The sequence below is a fragment of the Falco punctatus genome, assembly GCF_963210335.1.
Source record: "Falco punctatus genome assembly, chromosome: 5".
NCBI lineage: Eukaryota > Metazoa > Chordata > Aves > Falconiformes > Falconidae > Falco > Falco punctatus.
The window spans coordinates 71,535,833-71,556,972 of NC_137584.1; the positions used below are offsets into that span (position 1 = coordinate 71,535,833).

The following is a 21,140-nucleotide window of genomic DNA, read 5'->3' on the forward strand; positions in this document are numbered from 1 at the left end:
CTTCTCTCAACTTCAGAGGCCAGCTAGGTGAAAGTGGGTCACTGGCTGTTTAGAAAGCTGTTTTTGTGCCAGCAAAAAAGAAACCACATTTCTGATAACTGCTGGGTCAATAGACATCTCTGTAGACATTTTTTTTTCTCCAAAGGGCATAAATTCAGGGTGACTCCTAATTGTTTGTTTAGACTTTTACCAGAAGGTGAATTAAGTTTTTTTTTAAAAAAAAAAAATAACAACTGTTTTTTTCTAAGGGAGTTTTATAAAAACCAGAATTTTGCTATCAGATTTGCAACAAAGGTCAGACAAAAATTGTCCTCAAAGAAGGGGTTATTTGGACAGTGAGTGTCTTTATAGACGAATATCAGAGGTTTTCTTTTATGTATTGTCTTTATGTGACCTAGAAATGAAGGGTCTAAGTCAAAAGGGAATGTGAATTGGAGCAAAGAGAACCTTCCACTAGGACTGCCTGAGCCTTGGTGTGATGACCTCAGGATCTTAGCCAGGATCTGTGCTGTGACTGTAGGTTAGTAACCAATTCTTGGTAAAATATAAACACAGTTACAAATTTATTAGAACAGCTCACTTCTGTTATATCTAATAGTTAAATTTCATTTGTAATTTTCACCATTAAGACAGGCACAAGAAGCCTCAGCTTGCAGCTCTTCTTCTGGCCGTGTGTGGAAAAAGATCTCAGTGGCCAGAGCCCAGGAAGAAAAATCCAGGAAAAAAACCAGGAGTCCTGCATCAAATATTGATGCTGTACAGTTTGGGGCAAACTGCTTCACTGCTTTTCTGGGCCTTGGTGTCCCTATTGGTAGAATAGCCCAAGAACTCCATGATAATGCCAACACAGAAGATCACAGTGGGAGACAGACTTTGGATGTGCACAGTATCTCTCTTCTATTAGCTGCCTGTGTGGCAGCTTAGCACTTTGTATAGTGGCTGTGCTCTGAAGTCTACCTCCAGGTAAGTGTGGTGCCAGATCTTCAATTACCCAAGGGTCCTGGGGCTAATGTGGTTTGTCCAGGTTTGACAGCAGTGTAGTATGCTGCCACATGAGCTGAAGGTGCAGCCTTATTATTTGAACATTTATTTAATGCTATGACATTGGCATGCCTTGCTAATGTGAGTCTCCTCATCTGTTTCGTATGTTAACTTCGAGACCTCACCAAGGCTAAAGAAACAGGTATGATCTCATCCTTTCCCTTTGTTTCAGGATGCAGAACGGTTCCTCCAGAATGATTGATTATTTTCTTTTTTTTAGATTAAAAAAAAATAAATAATAGTCTGGTAACTGGGAGAGCCGTATGAATTATTAGCATTAAATCTCAAAGGTTTTCAGCTCTAGCCTGGAATTTGAGGTTTACTACAGTCCTTAATCTCAGTTCGTGGTCACATAACTTTGATACGGGCTGGCTTTGATTGGAAAAGCAGCAAACTTTTATCTCTTCCCCCCTTCCAATCAGATGGGGTTTGCTGGGACAGAAACCTAAATAATTTCCTAAATGCAGTTCAGAAAGTACAAAGTAGCTCTAGGACTCTTCAGCAGTGGGATGAAGAGGATCCCTGGAGTCGTATGATTAATCTTATTATAATCTCAACTTTCTAGTTCTCTTCCAGTCCCTATGAATCAGATGCAAATTGTACCCTGTAGAGTTGGCTAATCTGTCATCCACAGCAGTCTGTCAGCTACCTATCCAGACCTTCTCTTATAGTATTTAAGAAATCATCTTGGAAGCTTTCACGTTGTCTTTCTTACTATCAGCTCCCTAGGATTCATATTATTTTCAGCTCTGCTTTAAAGACAAGAGCACAGCTGCTGGTAAAGTTGCAAAATCTATTCCTAAAGTGCTGCAAATCTGAGACCAGATTGAACTTGTTGAGACTAAGGTTTTTATTTCTTCTGCCTTCAAACTAGTGATGGACTAAAGGCATAAATTTCGACAGGTTTGGATTCAGAATCCAAATATAGGGATGCTGATGCTGGCCTTTTGAGAAGCAGAGCAGCTTGAGCTGGGAGTTCAGCTCCAAGCTTACACCCACATCCCCTTTTCTTCAAGACAGGAAAACTGGAAACTGGTCTGAGCATGGGGTGTGAAGATCCCTGTCTGCAAGTGAACATACTGCACCTTGTGCACAGCTCACCCTTCCCCTAGAGTTTGCAAAATTAGATCAGCTTCCTCTCTCTGAATCAGTTTTACCTTCTGCCCTGGCACAGAGTTGCACTGTGTCTGGTTAGATGGTGTGCTATGAACTGGGGCATAAAATTCGGAGCCAGAGATCTGCATGGTCACTCTGCTCACCCTTTGTTACTTGTACTTCTTTGCAAAGATCCCTTTTTTGCAATAGTTTGATCCTGTTTAGGTGTAACACCACTAAAGCATTTTGAGGCTTTCCCATAGAAAGGATACTATTGCTTTTGGTTTTAACAACTGGTTGCTTACCCTAGTGTAAGAAAACTTGTTTACTTTTGAGTCTAAAGAAGAATTCAAGTAGCTGTTGGTTCTGCAAAAATTTTTGTCCTCTTACGAAGAGCCTGACCTGCAACTGTAATTTATCACCCATCCTCCACATCACTTGGCCACCATCTGAAAGCACACGCTGCCAAGTTTCAGTAATTCCTGTTGGATATTGCACAGCTTGGAGAGGCTGTCACTCATCTAAAACTATCCAGGCTTCAGCAGCATGGTAGGAACCGTTGTTACGTGAGTCGCATCACCTTTTCCGTGCCCCAGGACATTTGGGAAGCTAACCCCACCGCCTTCCACTCTCCTGCCAGGGATTTCATGGCTGTTGGTAAATTCCTTAGTTACTTGAGAAGCCGTTGCTATAGAAAATGTCCTTTTATGCATGTTTGTACTGGCTTGTCTAAATGAGTGTCAATACCGGCATCTGACTGGGCAAAAAAAACCTGCCAGTATCTGCCTTCTGATGTTAACATTGGCAGCAGCTTCTTGTAACTGTTGTAGGGAAGTAGCTCTGGTAGCCAAATACTTTCAAAATTCAGATATTACTGGTTTGAATCTTTAACTCTTTCATAAGATCTCTAAATCCTTTTCTGTTACCAAGGTGCTGTCCACCAGAGCTTCTCAGGACAAGATGCAAGGTGATCGTTTTTCACTCTCAGAATGCAGTTATTAGTTCTTCTCTTTTGTGTTTGTATGCATTAGGTTTCTTTTCATAGGCAAGTTACGAAAGGACCTTAAGAACTCATCAAATCCATCACCTTTTCTCTAAGAGGGGTCAGCTTTGCTCACATGGGTCTTGACAGATGTGTTTAAAAAAAAGGGTGCCTCTTACATGAACTGCACAGACTGCACAATCTGTTGTGTGCTTAACTAAATATGGGAAGGCTTTTCCAACTCCTAAAAAATGCATCTCTGTTGCTACTATTTAACATTATTTCTTTGCCATAGGGAGTAGAAAATGGAGATAAGACTGTTGTCTTCCAACCTTTGACATGAACACTGCTCTAGGAATTGTAAACCCCAAATCATGCATTCCTGCTTATAGCCTTGGTTGGAGTTTTAATACCTTCTGGCATGCCAGGCAAAGGCTGGCGTATTTTCAGATTTTTTTCAAGTCTGAATTACCATTTTTCTACTTTGCGTGAAGGGGGCTCAGACTCTGAATCTGTAGTATGGCATCTTAACCATTACATGACCCTAAACCAAGAGATTTTTGCTGTGTCTGGCCTTTCCTCTGAACATATTTTAGGCAGTTAAACAATATTAAATGGCTTTTCCAGTTTAAAAAGGGGGAGGAAGTGGGGGAAGATGCTGTATTGGGTAGGGCAGGTTGAAAGGGAAGCTTGCAGTGGCTTTAGATTAAGTTCTCTTGAGTTACTGTGTATGTCTTTGCTAATATAACATGGTCCTTCTTTTCCCTCCTGGATACTGGTGACCAGTCATCCACATAAGTAAATTTCTTCACAAACTCTGCTTTGATGTGAAGAAGCTGTTTCTCTCCAAGACAAATCCCCCTTGGACTTCTGGAGATACTTGTGCTGGAAACCCTTCCCAGTCCAACCATATGGACAAGGCTGAGCCAGGTCTGACCCCTTCCACCCTATATAGTCCTCCAGAACCATTCCAGCAGTCTTTCAGCTCCCAGATGTGTCCATAGCCCTTCAGAGGATATCTGATGGGTACCCTCAGTTTCATGCTGAGAAAGCAGCGATGCCACAAGGCTGGCTTGTACAGTGTTGGGTGGGCTTTGCAGCTTGCAGGGGACTCTGCTCCTGTAGTTATACTGGTACCAATTTAAAGCTTAACCTGAGTACACACACATACATGAAAAGCATAACAAGAATTCCCAGAGTGGCATCCTATGGTGAACTTCTGAACTGAAGCAGAGAGAGAAATCAAAGTTTGTGCTTTTTAACTGCTACAGACGTGCAGCACACACAGGCAAGACTATTAGAGAAAAGAGAATATGGTCTCTCTCCAGAGAGTTGAATCTGTCCTGGTGACTCCAGGCATAACAGAATATACAAATGTTTCTATTTCACTGCTTTGTTTTAATGTTGATTTGTTTGTAGTCTGCCCAAGATACTAATTGGTGTTTTACAAGTATAAAGAAAAAGGTGTCTGCCTTGAAGAACTGGCTAACAAAACCCACTACTGTACAGTGTTAATGCACAAATTTGATGCTTAATGAACCAATCACTTTGATAAAATCTCTACTCCTGGTGAATTCTTTGCTTTGATTTTCCCCTCGACTCCCATCATGTTTTATACCTCACTTTGCTTTCTTTTTCCCTCTGCTTTAAGTTTTGGGGCAGTTTGTGCTTTAATCAACATTTTACAGTGTAGCTCCTTGAAAGGAAGTGAATCACCTCTTTCATTAGGAACAAACAAAGTTGGTCTGATGTTGCAACTATACGGATATTTAAGCTGAGAAATTGGAGGACCCTGGCTTGGCACAGGATTTTAAGAGGAATGGTGGTGTGACATTAGCTTTTAATCCCTTCAACATGCTGCGGTTGATAACAGGTTGTAACATGGATGTTGGTGCCTGCATTTGCAGTGCTCATACCCAGAATAATAATTGAACAATTCCCCCTCTTCAGTGACGTGTTGGCTCCTTACCACCTATGACTTAGTATGGGTTCTTTTTTTTATTCAAGAGGTGTTGATTGCTGCAAAAATAGTCGTGTTAATGGTTGCCATCTGCACCTTACCCTCACCCCTTCCATTTATATGTTATTGCCACTTTTCCAGAGGTGATTTCCTCTGCAGCAGAGGTGGTGGAACAGACTCTGTGACCGCTTCTCATCTGCTTCAGCACAAAATCAGCCAGTTACGCTAAACAGTCTTTAGTGGTCATTTATACTGTCATTATTGTTTTCCTGTTCCTCATCAAGCTTCACTTCCATCTTAAATCAACACCTACCTTGTAGCACAAATCATGTTCTCGTGAAGGAAATGAGATACATCTAAGAAACCAGTTTAAGGCTAGTATGAATTAATAGTAAGCAGTGCTGGCACACTTGACTTCTGGGGACTTTCTACTTCTTTAATCAGTATTACACAGATTTTCTTTTTAACCTGTGTCTGTGTGGTTTGCTGCTTTTAAAGTTGTCCAGCTACTAATGTATACCTCATTTTAGATGTGCAGAACCATCAGGAGCAGTAGCAGCCTGGATGGACTGCAGAAATGTGTCCTGACTTCCTAATTTTTATATTATTTAATGTTAGGGTGTCTTTCACCTGAATGCATTACTTTATATTTATCAACACTGAATTTCTTTTGCTATTATTTAAACTGCTTAAAGTGCTACCTCATTTTAGTCTGGTTTCCAGGTCCATTAAGCATATCTGATTATTCGATTTGTCTGTTCCACCCTTTCTCACTGATCTCAACCATTTTACATGGGCAGACAGCAGCCTTACAAATACTAAGTTCCTACCCTGTGAAAATAAATGGTCGCATAAAAAGGAAAGGCAAATTGTTTCCCAGCTGGGCTCAACTGTATTATTAGACATCAGAGAATCCACACAGAGGAAAGTCGTTACAAATGCCGTAACCACAGGAACAGCTTCTATCATAACTTGTACTTCATTAGGTATGGGGTCATCCAGCCACAAGATGCAAAGCCACAGGAAGCCAAGTTGCTTTGCTTAGAGTTACTACAACTACCCTTTTTTAAATGAAAAATGTAGCTCAGATCTTGGAGCAGCCATGACCTTCATCTGTGCTTGGAGTGACTTCTTTGAAAACTCTGTGGCTCCACCCCTCTGCTTTTCTTATGGCATTAAGTGTGGGGTAATAAAAGGAAGAAATAAAACTGAGCTGGCATTGCTGAGTCACTGCTGAGATTTTAGAGAGGATGACTTCTGCTCAAGGTGGAGGGACCACCCAGCTGTGCAGGTAGCAGAAGGGATTAGCAGAGGGCTCACCTAATGAAAGGAGAGCAGAGTAGTTGGCAGATTGGCTGAAAGGAGGTAAAGCAAAAGTAGAAAGCGGCTTTTAAGGGTGGATTGTTAGTCTAATTGGGGGTAAACAAAATCTTGTGAAGTTTCTGCCCTCTCGCTGTATGCTAGGCCACTGAGATGTGTTGGGCAAGGGTCTTTTTTCCTCTCCTTCTCGACACTCTTTGAATGCTCAAGGTAAAGCAGTAATTTCTGTGCTGTCTGGCATCTGGTTTCTGTCTCTTTCAGTACACTTAAGACATCTAGGTGAACTGCTCCGAGCCTTCTAGTACGGATTTGAGACCCCAGCCAACACTACTTCCCTCTCAAGGGAACAACTTCCCACCGTGCTGCCGAGGGGCTGGGCACAGCAGCTGTGGCCTACACTGTTTGCCCTGGCTTACCTGTAGGCAGCAGAGTATTAGGAGCAAATGAGACATTGGGAACAAATAGGTCTTTTCCTTTAATCTGAAACTTCCTCTTGAGTCTTCTCTTCAGTGTGCTGCTTATTCCTGAAGCAGTTTGCTGTTAAGCTGCAATAAGCGTCCCATTCCCACTGCTTTTTCAAAGCTCCTGTGCCAGGAGACGTTCCAGCTTGGAACATGCACGCTGCCTGTGGGATTGCCTACCTGGCAATTATTTGTATTGTTTTGTACCCGCTCATGGCTTTAACCTGCAAGTCCCTTGAGGTTGTGTGTTTTGTGTGGTTCACTGGGCAACCATAGAAGACTTTGCTCCCCTTAGGGCATTACATAAAGTTTTAATAATAAAATCCTAGGAAATCTATTTGGTACTGTAGGCACGGGGATTTTCTAGTTGTTTTTCACATTGCCGCTAAATCTTTGTACAGTATCATAAAGCTGATACTTAATATCATGAAAGACATACGCATCCTTAAAACTCACCCAGGTCAAAATTACAGAAGTAACTATCAACAACAACAAAAAGAAACAAAACAAAAAAAGAGAAAAAGAAAAGCTAAGAAAAGAAGGGTGTAAAATGAAGGTTATGGTTTGTAAGGTGTGGAAGTCAAAGGGAGGCAAGAAAAGCAGAGCAGAAGCACAAAAGTCAGCCATGGAAAGCAAGCCAAAGGGAACGAAGCCTGAAGAAGGGTTTGAAGGTGAAAGTGAGGCTCTTTACTCCCAGGGGAAGAAAGTAATGTAAACCCAAGAACAGTCTGGACAGGTACAGATGTGAAACACAAATTAAATGTTTTCACCTTGAATGTCTGGGAGATCAGAGCTGGATTGCATGTGAGCAGAAATGAAATGAGAACCTGACTGTGAGTGTACAAACTGTCATATGGCTTTCAATCAGTTTTGAAGCACAAGACCTGTTGTCTTCACTTTGGTAATTAAGATTTTCTTCGGCACTGAAGCAGGCCTTGTTAATGTAGATACTGTTTGCACTGGTCTCAGCTGTTCTCTCCTCCAATGGCTTGCTGGCTTGCCATTTGCTGGCTTGCTGGCATAGGTTAAACAGGTGAATTGTTTTGAAGGTTGATAGAGCCAACACTCTGCCAAAGATTGTAGATTTCACAAACTGACCACGAAAAAGCCAGCATCTTTGGTACTGGTCATGGCATACGTGCTCTGTCTTGCTCAGGCTACAAGGCTGATTACTCCTAAAGTAGTGCCAACTTCTTGATAACAAGATTTCCACCTGCTTTGTGGCTGAAATGTTCTGTTCACTGTCATGTTCTCAGTATGGACCACCTTGATTTGGTGTTTCAAGACAAGATCAGCTATTCCTGGATCTCAAATCAGTATGTCAGAGTACGGTCACCGTTGCTACCATATTCAAGGATGAGAAATTTAGACACATAATCACATACTTACTCCCTCTTCTTTCCTGAGCATTATTCCTCCTCTGTACATCACATGTGCCATCTCTCTTCATCCCAATAGTGACTCCAAACTGATCCTTTCTCCGTTTCTTCCCTTCTTTCATTCTTTATGCTTCCTTAGCTCCCCAGGTCCCCATGATGTGGGACGTCTACTTCAGGCTTACTAGAAGTTTTTTGACTATTTGACTATTACTAGAAGGTAATTTACAGAACAATTACCTTTGTCTAATTGTTTTGACACCTTAACAGCCAGACTTATTTGTCAGTATGGAGGGAATAGAGATAGCATTAAAGGGGCACCCAGGACTCTATGCTTTCTAGCAAGTGTGCAAGAGGCTGGCATACCTGTCCTATAGTAGGAAGCCTCAGGAACGGGAAATACTTTGTTTCCCAATGAAACGAGGGAGTTTTTAGATTTTCCCTGTTAGGACAGCAGTAATTGCTGCCAGTCCCTACTAGCTGTTGTGGAGCATGGGGATGATTACCCACGAATGGAGGTTCTGTCCTTGCCTCCTCAAGCAGTTTTTTCCATACTAAATGATTTCACTAAGTTTTTGTTGCGTCTTGCTTGTGGTTACAGTCATCCTGTCTTTCCTTCCTGTGGTACTCACGTTGCCAAAATTAATTCAGAACCAAATTATAGCCTTTCGCCTCAAATTCTGACACTTATTAACTGTAGTGTTCCATGTAAATACTACTGGTAACATTAATGACTGTGGAAAAATAGCAAAGCCTGTAAATCCAAATAAAGTCAGAACATCTTATGTCTTTTTTAAAGCACAGCGTTCACCTTTGCTTTTATGCTGCTTGGAGTATAATATGTGCCTCCAGGAACTTGGAAGCTAACGCTGCAAGTGAATACAGAACAATACAAGTCTCTGCAGAAATGTTGCTCTGATAACTTTGCTTTTTTGGCCTACATTTCTCAGTGGTTATTATTTGTTAATTATGTTATATAGTGCTCACATGTGGGCTAATTGCTTCCCCAGAGAGCTTACAATAAAATGATGGACAGAACAAGGGCAGGATGTTACGCATATCAGATAGTAAAAGGGTAAGGTAGGACACAGGCAATACGGTTAAACACGTCTGTGTTTGAAAACAGAGTAGCATTATGAAGCGTACCATAGAAGAGTTGGGTTGGTTTGTGGGGAGAGACGATGAGTACTAATTTGAATTGATCTGAGGAGTTAACTTGTTAGAATAGTTGTGCAAGCAAGCACCAAAACTAAGGGCAGCAATGAAGAAAAATCTGCAGCCTTCTGTTGAAAGAAGGCTGCAGATTGTACCTGGCTCGGTTATGGTTGCAGGGCTGTACTGTTGTGAATTCTTGAGAACAGGAAGAAGATCCCTATGAACAGTAGGTACACTGAATGAGTGATATTCCTTGAAAAATAAACCCCTTCCCTTAGGCAGCCTTTTTTTTTTCAGACCCTTATAGATGGGAGAGAAGATGTGCATACATACCCATGCAGTTGTATTTCAGATTTTGGTTCTATGTGTCTTGGTTTTTTGCATCCATCTTTTAGTCTGCACACTTTCAGGCAGGAGGGCTCTGCTGGTATTTGTGGTCTGTGTTGCTCTAAACTGTAATGGTCTGATTCATTTTCCTGTGCTGCAAATACTTCTTCACACCTGCTTAGAGGAAAGGAACCAAGTCATGATGAAGGCACACTTGACTAAGTGACCAAAAAGTGACACAAAGTATTTCACAGCAGCTCCTTGGCCACTGCTTGTGCTGAAAAACAGGAAATGTCTGTACTCTCGCACCGCAGATTGACTTAATTTTGATACGTGGATCAGCTCTCCAGCATTACCCCCTTGGAGCAAAGAAGCAGAAGAGTTTCCAGCATGTATTTTCTTTTTGAGAAGGATTTTCTGAGGGAAAGGGGAAAGGAGTGAAGGTTTGTCCATCTAGATTACCTGCCTCAAATGCTGCTAGAAGCACGTTATTTGTACACGGATACCCTTTTCTACATTTGTTATTAGAAAAGACATACAAGTGAAGTTTTACATAGGCCAGTGTTATTTTTAGGTTTCAAAGTACTCATCGTTTCTTCCACCAGAAACCAAGCTGTGATGCTGACTGTGCTTGCTCTCAGAATTGCTACCAGAAGCCTTTCTCTCCTATGGGTACTTGCGATGATTTTTATGGCATCCTTTCTCTCACTGGCTTATCTTAGCATCTTAAATCTTTAGGGCCCTTGTTAATGCCTCTGCTTGTGTTCACAATTTGGCTGGCCATGCCCACTTGTTACTTCTCATGCAGTCTGTTCAGTCTCTTCTGTATCTCTGGGGTGTGGGAAGAAATCCTGAACACAAGAATCAAGAAAGATTTGGTCTTCTGAATTCTCATTAGAAAGGATTAACAGCAGCTGCCAATTCCACACACATTATAAAGGGATAACAAAAAGCACCCAGGGAGTGAATGACATGGCAGTAGTAAACTACCATGTGAAGAAGACTTGGATTGCTTCTGACTGTGCCTTGCAGTACTGCTGCTACATGAAGGATACATACACTGCCAGAATGACTGTCCCAGGCGTTTGAAGGCATTGATATTTAGAGTATGGGTACACGATTGAAAGATCGCTCTGCACTGATTTGATTATAGTTCTGCCCACTTCTTTAAAAGACCGTATTTCCGAATCTCTTGGTAATTTTAATTCTACATGGGTATATCGCGGAACAGACAAAAATTGTGATGTGTCTGCTCACTGCTAAGTGTCACGGCCAAGGTAGCACCGTCAGGTGAGTGACCAGCGGGGTAATTTCAGTGCTTGCGTAGTGCCTTGCACATCTGTGATACCTCTTTGAAGGACCTCAGAGCACTTGCAAACACTTAATGAAACTGTTAGCTCTGCCGTGAGTTTCATACAGCTGATAAGGCATGCTTTGTGCTTTGATAGCCTGCGCCAGAGCTGGAGGGAATAACTTCTTCTCCAGGGTTTCCCACCAGCTGGGAAGAGAACTTGGGAAACGTGACCTTCCCAGACCTGTGCTCACTTTGCTGGACCGTACTTCCTCTGTTGTTCAAGGTGAGAACAGAACAGTTAAAATTGATTTAGGTGCTTCTGGGAAGATGAAGTCACTATGTTTGGATCTCTGTATCATGCCAATAGAGAGATCCTAGGGGAAATCTCTTCCTTTAGTTTTGTTTATATTCAGTCTAATGCACAGATGTAATTTGCAAGGAAATGCAAAGGAAAAGAGCTTTTGCTAGCCTCAGCAGTGTAGCTAGAGTGAGATGAGATGTCACAAGGATATCTAAGTGTCTCTCTCTCAAGAAATGAAAAGGATTTTTCTTCTCTGCAGCGGGCGGATTTTCTTAACTCTTTCCTGATGTGCCTTCAGTTTTTCGCACCTCTTGTGCGTTATCTCATGTATCTCACCGCCCTGGCATTTGACAGGCTGCCTTCTACTTGTGGACTTTACTCACTGCTTTTGTTTGCTACAACTTAAACGAATGCTTTTTTTTCCTGAAAAGTCTAAGAGCAGTAGGAGGAAGTTTGTGTCCCCTGTGTGACACAGTATCAGGGTTCCCAAGCTGACATTAGAAATACAGGTGTTGTAACTGCTGGTATTGTAACTGTTAATACTGTAGGACTGACCAGGATCTGATAGTGACAGCTGGAATGAATCCCCATGACTATCATTGTAATCAAGTCTCTGACAAAATTTAATCCATTGCACTTTTGCAACCCTGTTGCTTCCTGTTACGCTGTTGTTTTCAGGCTGAAGGCAAAACCTGGCTGAGTATTATTGTACAGATCCCGTTTCATTGATGGAAACAGGCTGGGATCCAATACGTCGTATGACAGTAAAAATGTATTGTTTATATGACAAGCAAATGGCATTTTGGATACCTAGAGATTGCATTCAGCAAGAGAGGTAGTGGGTTTCTATTTTAGCGTTAATAATGTGTGAATTACAAGCATGTATGAAAATGCTAAAATTGGCCACTTTCTGAGGTGCGGGATGAGCTTTTGTTAAAAATATAAAATAGAATTACAAGACAGCCTGGAAGAATTTGAATGCAGTTTTAATAGAAACATATCACCACAGAATTTAAAACTGAAATAAAAAAAAGGAGTCAGCAGATACAATGTAAATATACTTGACAACTAAGCACCCATAGATATATACAGTAGAATGAAACAGGTGCTGTTATATGGTAATAAAACCTCCTCGCTAGGATACAGTGCTTCATCAGAATGGGTATCCTGAAGGACTGTGGAATGTCTGCCCTTGGGAGGTTTCCATGACTGCTACAAGAAGCCGACCTGGTCTGGCGTTGGTGGTAGTCATGCTCCGGACTGAAGACCTCCAGAAGTCACTTGCAACCAGTGATTCTGTGAATAACCCCAAAATTATTCTAGGCAGAGATTTGCAATAAAATTCCTTGGCCTTTTTAGTTGCAAGAGGTGCAGTCTGACTGCTCTTTCCTTTGTAGTTGCAGATGGAGGCAAGTGTGGCAAAAATGGATAGTTGTAATCCCATGGAGAAAACGGCTGGAGGTTTTTTTAAATGTTTTTCCTTGTCCCCTTTCCATTAGTTACTTCCTAAACCTCTCTCCTTGTCCTTGCTGGGCAAGAGGCAGAGCTGATACTTCATGTGGAGTGTAATGGTTAGTGTCCAACTGCAAGATAGCAGCTGATTTTTCAATGTATTTTAGCACAGAATTTATTTTAATGGAGCCAAACAGGAGAGTGCTTCTCTATAGTAATTGGAACTTGTCCTTTTAAAAAGTGCTATCATGTCATCCAGCGTGGCCAGGTATTAGACATTCAGGATTTTTATTCCATTACCCGTAAGTGGATTCCTTCCTATATTGGCACTTGGTATAAGTAGTAGTAATATTAAACCTTGCTATGGTTATCTGAGGTATCCTGGCGATTAGAATACCAGGGTCAACAAAAGGCAGAAGTTGCAGGTGACCTGAATTTTTACCATTTCTTTCCAAGTTTATTGTTCCTGCTTTTCGTCTCTTTCATTAAACCCTATTTTATTACCAGGAGGTCAAATTGTATTCCTGTTTAAGTTTCTATAGCATTACAGGGCTGGAAGATCCTTCTAGAATCCAGAACTTCAGTTTTCCGTTCCAAGCAAGGCTTAACTCTACCTAACGCTTTCCTGATAGCTGTTGGAGTTGCTTTCAGTGGTTGAGACTTCCAGTGGTTGTTGAGGCTTCACATATATAGTGATAGATTTCTCCTACTAGTAAAGTTTCATGTTGGTAGTTCACATCTGCTGCTGCTTGTACTCTTCCTCCTCATCACAGAGAAACTTGTCCCCTCTTCTCTTTGCATCAGCCCCTTCTGTATTGGAAGTCTGTTATCATTGGTTCTTCATAAGATGCTGTCTGCAGTACACCAGTCTTAATCAGGTAAATTGAAAACATTAGAGCCTCCTGGGTACCTGTTCTTACGCCAGAATTTACTTCAGAACTGATGGTACGTGGCCTTATTTATGCATGTATTTACTTTAATCCTGCTTAAACTCATCATGCTACAAGTCTTTGTTCGCTCTCTTGCGTTTGATCCCAATCCAAATGTTTATGCTCATACTTAAACTTTAAGTTGTCAACTCCTTAAAGCAAAACTCTGTCATCCTTAATGTCTGCAAAGCTGCAGTGACTCTTCATGAATAATCTGCTGTGCTTCTCTCCGTTACAGCTAGACCTGGGTTAGAAAGATACGGGGCTGTCCTCGGTTCTTGCCTGTCAAGTTTTGTGCACTGCAACATACCAACGCACCTCTGCAGTGAAGATCTCGAGTAGCAGAAACAGAACTGGATTATATTAATCTTATTGTTACGGTTTCTCAATGAGAAAGTAGGTAATCACTGTGGTTCAGCCAGACTGCGGAAAGGGATCGTTGCATTTTAAAGCTGTGAATGATGGTGTGATTGCCTTGTAACTCAGGCTAGAGGTTTAGCCTCTACTTACTTCATCTAGCCCATTTTCTGTAATTTAAGTGAGAATCTACTGAAATTATAGTTTAGCTTTATTCTGCCTTTGTGCTCACCCCTTCTGTACTTTTCCTTTTGTGTCATTTTTGTGAACTTGAGCTAACAAAATTGCTTGTGAATTAGTACCCCTTCATTTGCAAATGAGGAGGCAAAGGCATGTGAAATTACGAAAGTAATTGTAGTTCATATGTGGCAGATCTGAGACTGTATCATCGATTTTTTTGTTCCCCTATTCTAAGTGCTGAGAAAGAAACACTTGCAGTCTGAATTGGAGGGGAACTTCACTGAATTTATTCAAGCTGCTTCTGTTGCTTATGTACTGGCAACTTTTGTCTTTGCTGATTGGTTCCATCTCGCTTTTCCTCCCGGAGTAACATACAGATGCTGGTTTTCCTTTTGGATTTTAATTCTTCAACCTAAGGTGTTACATCTCAAAGATACTTGCGTTTCAAACTCATTTGATTTCATGAGGTGTCTAAATACTTTCCTCTTTCAGCTTCGACTGTTGCCAAACTGTTTTCACGAAGCAGTGTGAATTCTTTATGTAATTGACCGTAACCTCTATCTTTTTCTTCACTAATAGCCATGGCTGAAAGGTGCTCTGAGAGTGTCATGCCTTAGAGATGCAATCCTGATCATGCAGGAATCAAGGGAACCAGGGTTTCACTGTACAAGTTTAATGATTAAATCAGCATTGTGTGTTTCAAGCGAAGAAAGCAGGCAGAAAAAAGCCCAGCCTGCTAGTACTTGGAGTGCTTTATGTACTACAAATTATTTTCCATACATTTAACTAATTACATAAACAGATGATATTTACAGGGGACTTCTGGCTATGATTGACCTTCATCTTTTCCTGTGCCCTTCCCAGCCTCTCCTTGACTTTTTCTATTGTTTTCCTCTGAATCATTACACATTTAACACCATGTTTCAGGCAGTCCTTTTCTCTTGCTTGGGACCGTCCTACCAATTCCCTAGAGGCTGTTATTCCCAGCTCTTATGAAGTTCATCTTCTCAGCCCAATTTTGTTGGCAGTTTTGAAACTCACAGTGTGGACAAACATCTCTCCAAAGCCCGATCTTCAGGCCTCCCACCTGTTAAGAGCACGGTTGCTCTTTTCCGTTCACATGATCATCAGTTCTTTGGAGCAGGAGTGGTTCTTCCAGTCTTTTTATTTTGTGTAATAGATTACTTTTCGGAAGCTGGGGCCACACAGTACACGTTCAAGTATGTATATCTTATTTTTGTTTGGAACTTTTCTGTGCATGTGTTGGGGCGAGCAGGGGAGGAATTGTATGAACTGCGAGCCTGCTATGCGAGAGGTTAGAGAAAGCCCATGTCTGGAGTTCAGCGGTGTTCCCATGGCTACTACGACAGGTACATCATGGGAGGGCGAACACTTCTGGCATTTAACAGCCCTTCCAGGTGATTTATGGTTTCACATAAGCTTTTCCTAAACTGAGAGGTTTTCTAGGGTTGGCACCTCTTTGCTTGTCTCCATGCCCTGTTAGTTCTATGTTCAGTGGCCCGTGGTTATTAAAATTCTTATCAATAAAGGAGTTTCTGAGCAAGGTTATTTTCTGGGATCAGGCATACCTTCTGAACTCCTCAACTTAACCAAAGGAACATTTTTTTTATGCCTAATGTATTTTATAAAAGAAACATGTAGAGTTCAAGTAATATTTGCCTTCAATTACAGTAATTAAGTTGTCAGGACTTGAAGTCACCAAGGGAATGAGAAAATCCTTTCCTGGTTGGCCAGGGGATAATTGTGTTCTGGTCGCAAGTACATTTTACATATTAGGGTGGAGAGGGAAACTGTTCTGGCTGGCATCTGTGGCAGAAAACCTGGGAGGCTGTTTGTCATTTTGCAATACAAGGTGTCAAAATCCTGCTGTGGGTAGAAGGAAGAAGAAAGTGACCTGTTTGCTTTAGCAGGGCATCTATTTTTGATCCACACTAATGCTGCTTCTTCAGCTGGGAGGTGTATCTTACTAAAAAGAGAGCGACTACAAACGTAGCTCCGTCCATTTATTCTGTGGATTCTCTCTTGTCAAACGTCTACTGTGGCTCCCCTTTCAAACGTAACCTATGTGTATAGATTTGTGTAGTAGATACGTGCTTTCCCCTCCCCCGCCATGTTCAACATCTCTATGCAGACTTCTTTGCCAGAAGTCACATGTTTCAGTTACTTCATAAACTTACCTGAAGGTACGCTGCAAGGTATTCCTACAGGAAAAGTACCGGATTTTTATAAGTGTCCACAGAAACATCACTGGAATCTCAAGTGTAGTGTTACTTGCGTTCCACTGGAACAGCTTTCTTGAAAGCAGATGTATGAGGACATCGCCACTCGTGATGCATCGCTAATGACATAACATTTTTGCATTCCTACTCACGCGAGTAAAGGTTGCGGATGCATAAGGAGTCAGACCTGCAAAACCTTACACACAAACCCTAATAAACCCCACTTCAGCTAGCAAGTTTAATGATGCCCTGAAGAGAGCCAGATCACTTATCTACACCATCATGCAATAACTATAAAGCGTTGAGATAAGTGGTTTTATGTCTCCCATTTTTCTGCTGGCCTTGACCCTGTGTATCAGTTTACACTGGTGAAAGTGGGTGTGAAATATTACTGCTCCGATTTGGTTGCATTTTATAGTCACCTCAGTTCACTTACAAGATGCATGTGTAGACTGGATGCTCTTATCTAGCTGTGCATTTATGAATGGAAAAATAGTGAAGTATCTCTGTCACACTCACCACATCTGACTGTAATAGCTGTGGATTACCTCTCGTTCAGGAAGCATGTTGTAGGCCAGATGTTGGTAAGGATTCTACGCAAGTCTTACCTGCTCAGCTTTTCCCATCGAGGCGAGTGTGCTTGCTTACCTGCAGTTCATACAAGGCTTTTAAAGAAACCAACCAAACAATGCAAAATTTGGGACATTTCCAAGAGTTTTTTGTGACTTTTGCCAAGCAAAAGGATATGCCACAAAGGGTTATTTCTGAGTGCTTCAGTATCCATGTAAACAAGTCTGAATTTCAGCTGCCTTTTTGCCCTGTTTATTCTGTAAGTCATAGATAATTTAACAAGTTACTTATTTTCATCGTGTTACATTTGTTGGTTTTTCAGAATCTGTTCTCTTCATGCTATACATAACGTCTAGCTCCCTTCCTATACTTTGCTTTTTGTTTTATATCTACTTTCTAGATACCCGTCTCTTTTTATAGATACTCACCTGCAGCTGGAGTTCAGCAGCTATTTATTTTGTTTATGCAGAAGCCTTGTAAGATCTAACCTGTGATGTTGGTTTTGCCATCTGATAAAGTATGATCAAATGGAGCATGTTTAAATAACATCATCTAGGACACAATGACAGTAAACCAGCTATGAAACAAACATTTCTAAAGATCAGATAAGATGGAAGAGATGCATCAGTGCTGAATTGCTCCGTATATCATAAGTTCTTGCACTTTGCTGTAGAGGTATTCCAGGCATGGGATTTCCTTTATGCCACAGGCTAATAGATTGTACTGTGTTATTTTTCATGTTGTTTTATATCTTGCAGAGACATGCGCCTTTGCAAAGTGAGTGTAATACACTCAGTGTGATAGCATTATATATAATCTGCATGAGTTGCACAGGAGTAGGTAAACTGCAAGAAACTCAAGCCGACAGAGAATTGTCTTGTTCTGTGTTCTCTTGCTGCCTTCTGTACTGCCACCTCTTCTCCCTTAACCTACGCTACCTTTTGCAGTAAGAGCTGTTTCTCACTTCTGCCCGATTTCACAGTTAATTTTCAAGCACCATATTGTTTTTTAGTATTTTTTCTAATTGGTGCGCAAAAAAAATTACGTTATGTTTAAAGCCATTATTTCTGACTCTAACTCCTGCTCCTCTTTGTTCACCTGCAGGAGGATATTACCGATCCTGATTTTCAGGAAGAGAAGCAGAGAAGCCGCTGGCTATCTGAGCCTGCAGACGGCTACAATACCGTGAAGAGCGTTCTCACCGTACAGGAATATTTTGCCAAGCGCATGGCAAAACTGAAGGGATCCCAGAATGAAACAGAAATAAAGGGAGACAATTCCTGCTCAGTAGCTGACAAAGCTTTGGAGCCTTCGGAAGAACTAAAAACCAAAGTCAAAAAGAAAAAGAAGAAGCAGAAGAGAGATGAGGCAGAGAGTACAGAGCACTGCGAGAAGCCAGAAGTGAAACAACCTAAGATGGGTAGCTTGAATGAAAAGGAACTGGATGATCCGTTAAATGAATGTCACTCAGGGAAAAAGAAAAGGAAACATAAAGTGCAGCTCAAAGGGGAAAACATTAGTTATGATGAAAATATGGGCAATGGAGAAATTTATGCGGGAGTGTCTGATGGGGAAGATCTCAGCATAAAGGACTGCGAGGCAAAGCAAAAGAAACGCCATAAGAAGAAACACAAAAAGCAAACAGAAGAGACAGATGAGTGTATCAAAGGAGCGCAGAGAAAGAAAAAGAAGCACTACAAGCACATTTAACCATTTAAGAGTCAAGCTGAGACTCTGAGGCGATTTGAACCTGAGCACATTAGAGAAGTCTGTGTAAACACAGCAGCCAGACCCCACGTTGTACTCCAGTCTTGAGCTCACTGCTCTCCCTCCGACTGAAACCACAGGCCGTGTTTAAATACATCTTTTCCAAGGGAGAACACGGTGACAGGCCAGCATGAGCTACAGTGCCATGTTAAAAAGATACCCACGCGTCGGGCCAAGGCTTGCGTGTCTGCAAAGCAAGACTTGATAAAACCCAGTGAGGCTTTGCCTCTTCCAGTGTGGCAGGTGGTTCACCGTAGTGGCTTTGCAAGTGCTGTGGTTTAACACAGCAGACCCTGTGCTGCCTGCAGCCTGGATTCGTTCTGGGGCAACTCCATTCAAGTCCAATAACAGCAAGCAAAAACCAGGCCTGGTTGTAACCACTGTGCTCAAGACTGAAAGGCAGTGAATTTCTGTCTGCTGCTTCACACTGACTGTGTTTTTCTCAATCTGGGGGGGGGGAAGAGTCATCCTACTACTACCTTTATTTTTAAAGACGCTGTTGTTTCCACTGTGATAGCCCAGCTCTGCTTCTGGGAACAGGAGGGATTTTGCAAAGCTGTCTGTACTTTTTCACTGACTTTTTGCAAACTAGTGCCTAATTTTTTCATGGATCTCCTTTGACATACAGAATGAATGTTGTTTCTTCCCAAAATACTTACTCTAATTAAAGGTTTACACCTCAGTGTCAGTACTAAAGAATGAAATAAAAACATCTCCCTTTGTTTCTTAGCCAGTTGTTGACTATTGTCAAACCAACTTTGCAACAAAGCTAAAGGAGCTGTGCCTTTGTTAACCATATCTGAATCTGTGGTTCCCAGGCAGCATTCAGGGCGCCTTCAGTGATACATCTGGCATTCAAGAAATTGTCTTGGATAGAGCAAGGTGTTCTTCTGAAATTAGGAGACCAAATAGGTTTTAAAAAGCGTAGCTGGTCAGATGTATTCGTATCGCCACTTAAACTTTGAAAACTTTCAGTTTAAATTTATAATCAAATTAGAACTTGTTTCTGATTGTAAGCCTGGAAATAAATAATGCTGGAACCCAGCACTACCGTAAGCAATTTCGTATGAGGTCTTAAACGCTGAGCATGAATTTTGACATGTTAATCTTATTTAGCTAAGAACTGTCCGAAGAGACGAGTGAGCTGGGAAGTAAAGTGGTGGAATGGGAAGAAGCATTCACTGTCCTGGAGTCCAGTTCTGATACTGCTGTGGCCACAGGAAACTGATGGCACAACCCTGAGAGCCAGCAAGTTAATCCAGAGTGGCCTAATCCAGAGTAGGTGACCAGCATTCAAATCCATTAGCTGTTCATTCAACTTCGGGGCTGGCTGTGTTTCATCAGTGTAAATCTAAAACATCCCATTGGCCTGCTCTGCTAAATAAAATGAGTACTTTTTCTTTTATTGTCATAGCTCAGTTGAGTTCCTTAATGTGGTTTGAAAAACATAGTCAAGATGCAGATGGTAATACGAAAAAATTGCCTTAAGCTGCCTTTATTGTCCAGTGGAAGAAACTTCATCTGCAGCACACAATCCGCATGGCTTCAGAAGTTTTAGTTGCAGCTGAACTCTGCCTTTTTAAGATATCTTGGTTTGCAATGCACCTTTCTTGCCCTCAGGACATGCTTATTCATTGCAGCAAAATTACTGTAGTTTTACTTATCATAAAGGAGAACAAGATGCCTTCCTCTGTGTTTCAGGCTACCATGCCAGCAGTTTTTAACCCTTGTAGCATTTCCGTTTTCAGTGCTACAAAAGTATTAGCCATTGTGATGCTGCTATGGCTGGGCTTGTTCCCTGGCTTCCTTAAATGAAAAGCCACTTAATGCGATGAGGTTGCTATGGAGTTGCGAGTAAGGTCCATCCCTGAAGTGAAAAAAATAATCTTCTCAATGGAAGAAGACAGCAAAATAATTTTTCATGCTACATTGAAGCATGCTATGTTTTGTGGGTCCCCTGCAAAGCAGCCCTTCTCATTTCTTGCTCACCACAAGTTGGATTTTTGTTTGTTAGTGGAAGCCAAAAGCCTGATTGTTTTCAAAGGTATTTTTTTTAACTCTTAAGCAGCTAAACTTTACGGTCTCTCTGGGATTTCAAGTTAAAAAGGTGCTAGTCAAGGAATAATGTTTCCTTCTCCAAATACTGCTGGGCTTGTGTGTTGTCTGTATTAATCCTCCATGAGTTTCTATGTGCTAATTCCTATGAGTGTTTGGCCACATTCCAGTGTTATAGAAAGAATGAAACCATGAAAAAAAAATTAAATTTATGGTGTTACTGCAGTTAAGTACAGTCTACCTAAGAGTTAAATCTGGCTCAGATTGAAATATCGGCT

General features: G+C 41.4%; 1 protein-coding gene across 4 annotated transcripts in view; it reads left to right on the forward strand.

Moving 5' to 3' along the window:
• PINX1 (PIN2 (TERF1) interacting telomerase inhibitor 1) overlaps nt 1-19,536 on the forward strand; it is a 60,348-nt gene extending 40,812 nt beyond the window's left edge. For all 4 annotated transcript variants that reach the window (XM_080389176.1, XM_080389174.1, XM_080389175.1 and 1 more), the window contains one exon: nt 18,145-19,536. In XM_080389176.1, coding sequence (XP_080245302.1) covers nt 18,145-18,750 — 606 coding nt within the window. In that variant the 3' untranslated portion in view covers nt 18,751-19,536. The remainder of the gene's footprint in view (nt 1-18,144) is intronic.
• Nucleotides 19,537-21,140: the final 1,604 nt, after the last annotated feature.